This window comes from Prunus mume, linkage group LG8 (assembly GCF_029339155.1).
Source record: "Prunus mume cultivar Tortuosa linkage group LG8, ASM2933915v1, whole genome shotgun sequence".
NCBI lineage: Eukaryota > Viridiplantae > Streptophyta > Magnoliopsida > Rosales > Rosaceae > Prunus > Prunus mume.
In genome coordinates, this window is record NC_142705.1 from 11,156,050 (window position 1) to 11,160,711 (window position 4,662).

At 37.0% G+C, this 4,662-nt stretch overlaps 1 protein-coding gene across 1 annotated transcript; it reads right to left on the bottom strand.

The window, feature by feature from the left end:
* Nucleotides 1-244: 244 nt before the first annotated feature.
* On the bottom strand, nucleotides 245-2,861 carry LOC103339535 (aluminum activated malate transporter family protein). Its single transcript, XM_008242835.2, has 6 exons — nucleotides 2,274-2,861; nucleotides 2,027-2,167; nucleotides 1,496-1,768; nucleotides 1,275-1,399; nucleotides 1,018-1,161; nucleotides 245-924 (listed from the first exon to the last, which is right to left on the bottom strand). Exons 1-6 carry the CDS (start codon nucleotides 2,566-2,568, stop codon nucleotides 457-459), a joined length of 1,446 nt encoding a protein of 481 aa, XP_008241057.1. The 5' UTR covers nucleotides 2,569-2,861; the 3' UTR covers nucleotides 245-456.
* Nucleotides 2,862-4,662: the final 1,801 nt, after the last annotated feature.

The window sequence follows — 4,662 nt, forward strand, 5'->3', positions numbered from 1 at the left end:
GAAGGAAGTTGAGGGTCCACTTTTGAACCAAAGCTCCCTTAATCTTATGGTCCAGCATTACCCAAAATTAGACTCTTCTCGAGAGTCTTTTTTTTAACTTTTAGCTTTCACTGTTCATAGACATTGCGAGGTAAGAATGACAAATTCAGTTTATTTTGAACTCTTCTTTTCAACTAATATTAAAATCAAAGTTCTTTTTTTAATTTTATTTTTAAAAGTACCTTTCTGAAAGGAGGAAGACATCAGATAGCAAAGAGCAATAGTGGCAGGCTTTTGTTACAAAAGATTGAATACAAAAATGGGGAAATATTGATAATATGCCTTCCCCATGAAAATCCCACAATTTCTTTTGTGAAATTACAACAGAGTTGATCATCATACTCAACAAATAAAAGTATACAAGTTGAGTATTTTCAACCCAATTACATGCCAGAGTAACAAAATATTTACACTTCCTCACTTTGGTTCTGGGCCTTTAGGTGCCATGTTTAATATTTCCTGTACTGTGATTATAACATGGGCACTTTCACCATCTAAAAGCACAGGATTTACACTTCCCCTGTGAAGTAACTGTGGCTTCTCTGCTGAGACAGTGGGCTCCACTACTTTTTTGAAACGTGCCAGTTCAGAAAGCTCATGAACTGATTTGGAAATTTTTTCTGCACCTTTGACAATCTCAACAAGAATTGAGGCAACTGCTGCAGCTGGCACAATTGCAAGGATGTCTGCATTTTCCAATGATGCAGCTTTCAGAGCAGTTTTGAGGTCTTTGACTGCAGTTTTGGACTTCTCCAAATGTTCACAAGCATGTTTTGGTTCCTTCATGGTTTTGATTGCTATGGCTAATGCTTTTAGGGCCTTTCCAGTCTCAATACTCATTGTTCTGCAGGAGTCTTGAATTATCTGTAAAAATTCTGGTGGAACCTGCAAGGATCATATAATTAATATTGATTTTTCTTTTGTTAAATATTTTAATTAAATCATGGATCCTTAAGAGTATGAAGATTTGATACATACTTGTACATTTGAGTTGACGTGGCCATTTAGAGTTTCGATCTGGTAGGCGCATTGCCGGGCAAGAGCACCTATCTTCAAGTATTGCTTCCATGGATGGCGAAATTTAAAACGGCCATGTCCTGGTTCCCATGCTGCAAAATTTGCCTGTACATGTATACAATTGCTATATATCAGAAATGGCTAGCTAGATATACCCATATATATGTTAGTGGCTTTCATGCCAAGGTAAAGAATAAAAATGATGCTTTATTACTCACCAAGGATTCTTCAGTGGTTTTCGAGTTGAGGACACTCTTATATCCTTGAAGAAATGAGTCCTCATTTTTGGGGACCATGCCACAATTTCCATCCTTAGGTGTTTGAAAATATTCACCTCCAAATCCTGTAATTAATTTCCTCATTCTCAGTTAATCTTTGAACGTGTTGAACACCAAAAAAGGAAAAAAGGAACTAGAGCCAATTATAGAATTTAGCTTACCTTCTAGGCAGTTTGCAAGCTTTTCTGTATTGGAAGCTATCAGCTTGTGCAGATCTTCGCCAGCCCATACTGGACAAAGAAAAACTGATATGATCATGCAAGTTCCTCCACCTATTATGATTGTCAGGAGTCTTTCATGAGCCATTTCCAAGAGCTCTTCAACACGATACCCCGATATGGTTACCATACTAAATGTCAAGATGAATATCAACACTCCATAGTCATATCTGGCCTTGATCCTTGGGAAGAACCGAGAGAATGTAGATGCTGCAGCTGCAACCATAAAAACACTTGCATGCATTAGTAAGCAATATCTGTTTCTGTATGCACAAAGCCTATAACATGAGAAATATTCTTGCCAGGTCATCTGACAGGTTAGTTATGTTGTGAGATAGTGATTAGGACCATCAATTAGATAAAATTTTGTCTGAATATGTCCTCCGTCTAGTAACATAACATGTCAGATATCTGGCAATATAACCATTACCCAACGTAATCAATTTTTTTTTTCATGTGTACAAATATATATACCTAGCAGGAAGACAAAGATCCCAAGCACAATAGGCTCTCCTTTCTCTCCAAAGAGACTAGCTAAGTGTTGGGCTCCAACGCCTAGAGCACCAGCCAGTAATGTTGCAAAACCTCTATTTAAACTTTTGCTGAGGGTTGCACCTACACAGGAAAACAGAAATAATAAGTACACTTTTTAGTTTAACATGATCAATAAGTTGAAAGAAATTTCAATCAATATCTTTTTCATTTTCATTTTTTAACTTACCTACAGTGAATTCAAACACCACTACCACTGTTAGAACAGCCCAGATTCCAGCAACCCCGAAATCATCGAAAAGGGCTCTCCAGTAGTACAATAAGGACACCAATGTGAGAGCCAGAGCCACTTTTAGAGAGTGAATGACTCTTCTTGGGTCATCTCTGCCTAGCTTTATAGTGCCCTTTACAACTTTGACAACCTTGGTATTGAACTTCCCCGGCAAGGCCTTAAGCCAGCCCCACCATCGCTCGAAAAGCCCGGCCTTCGCTTCCCCTGCAGCTGCTAACTCATTGATCTCCATGTCTCTAGTTCAGGGACAAGTTGTATGAACTTATGTAAGGAAAAGCCTAACAAGTTAAGCTAACCAAAGCCTTTGCTAGCTAGATGACTTTCCTTTTCTAAGCACTTCACAAATGGGAGAAAGGGTGGAAGAGAGAGAGAGAGAGAAGGTTGGCAAAGAAAATTGAAAAACCTTTGATGGGTTTAATTGTCTCACAACTGGCCTTAATTTATAAGGCAAAGACTTTGGTGTGAGTCGAGAATATTTTCTGGGTACACGTCTTTGTGTCTCTTGTAGGAAGAGAGACAAAGATTTTGCTTGAGAAAAAGGTAGAGTTTGAAAAAATCGTGGGCTGACTAAGCTTTTACTTGGATCTGAGCTAAATATTTATAATTAAAAAAACCCACAAACTGCAGAGAGCATAAAGTTTAGCCCACTACTCAGAAACAGAGAATCAAGAGTACTTGAGCCCACTATAGGCCTCTCTCTCAACTCAACTGCTCACCACCCAAGGTTAAAAAACCAGCTTTTGATGATCAAGTGGGGTAAGTGTATATTCTAGCTTCTATGAAAATTAATGGCCACTCTCTCTCTCTCTCTCTCTCTCTCTCTCTCTCTCTCTCACACACACACACACACACACATGGTGTGCGATCACTGTACGTAAACCATGGTGTGTGATCACTGTAAAGTCTTTGGCATGCACTGTATCCCACTGTTTCTGCATATATATATATATATATAGAGAGAGAGAGAGAGAGAGAGAGAGTAATTGTTCAGAATTAGCTCTGTGGCTTGACTCAGTTTTGAAGTTACTTAACTGAGCTTGTATATTATATGAATTGACTTTGTTTAGAATATGCGCTTTCACCATACCACTAACCGCCGCTTTATTTAATTAAAGTGAAGTTTCATCAGGTTTTGCATTGTTTAATTAACTCAACTCAGAAAGTGGAAGAACGATGATGCTCTAGTTCTATGCTTATAAAATATGGTTTATACTTTTTTGTCAAAGAATCCATAGAGCCAATGGTATTCACACACCTGAGTAAAAAGTTTATATGCTTTGCAGCCCTGAACTATATAAGATGAAAGATGATCAAGGTAAAGAAAACACTGAAATTAACAAAGGTGAAAAACTGTGGTCATTGGAAGAATTGGTTCACCTGGACAATTTGACGTAATATTTCTTGGAAGATTTATCAAGCACTGTTCTAACTAGATGTACGTTATAGAACTTCCCATTAATTAACACCGTTAGCATACCACAACTACCTTGATTTAGTGATATTTTTCTTTGCATTGTTAGTAGAAGTCCTAAATTCGAATCATATAGTTGGAAAGATGATCCGTTTGAATTTGAAGTTGAAGGGAGGCATAGTGTTAGAATAGTATGTTTGGATCCATATGTAAGTGCTTAGGCATTGGGGGAATTTGCATGAAACGACAAATTAAGGAACCAAAGAATGTAGCAATTAAAATATTAATTAATGTGTTATCCAACAAAACTTAGTGTGTGCCTTGAGTTCATTACAAAAGGGAATTTTTATTAGGTCACCACTACTATTGCGATGAGTTTAACTTTTAAGAGGTACATGATGCAGCATCACATTGGGGTCATAGTGACAACAGGATGACAAAGAAAAAAGGGATAAAGACAAGGCTGACAAGAGATTTGTAGTTCAAGTGGTTAAGAGTAGTTATTCTTGCATCTGACGTTCTGTGTTCAAATCATCCTCCCTAATGATCTCATGCAACTCCATTTCTTATATCTGTTGTTTTATCTTTAGATATATGTTGAGTCTTTATTCTTGACTATCTTAAAACTGATCAAAAACTTGCTTATATCATACTGATAGTGATCATCAACCACTAGTTAAGTAGAATCTGACTCAATCTGTCTATAGTCCTTTCATTTTATCTACCTAACCCTATAGAGCACACCATATTTAAGATTTCCAAATGCGAATTTGTACCATAAAAGGCATGAATGATATGCTTACAATTTTATTTATTTTTGATTGATCTTAACACATTTCTAAGTTTAGGTCGAGATGACATTTATCCAACACAAAATTAATGCGTTACAGTTAACAACAAAAACAAAGTATTATT

What these genes read in the sequence shown, in the direction of transcription:
- LOC103339535 (XM_008242835.2), bottom strand. Translation starts at nt 2,568, where the DNA reads ATGGAGATCAATGAGTTAGCAGCTGCAGGGGAAGCGAAGGCCGGGCTT. An exon ending in GCTTGCAAACTGCCTAGAAG is followed by an intron (nt 1,400 to 1,495) that starts GTAAGCTAAATT and finishes AATTAATTACAG; the next exon opens with GATTTGGAGGTGAATATTTT. An exon ending in AAACCACTGAAGAATCCTTG is followed by an intron (nt 1,162 to 1,274) that starts GTGAGTAATAAA and finishes ATACATGTACAG; the next exon opens with GCAAATTTTGCAGCATGGGA.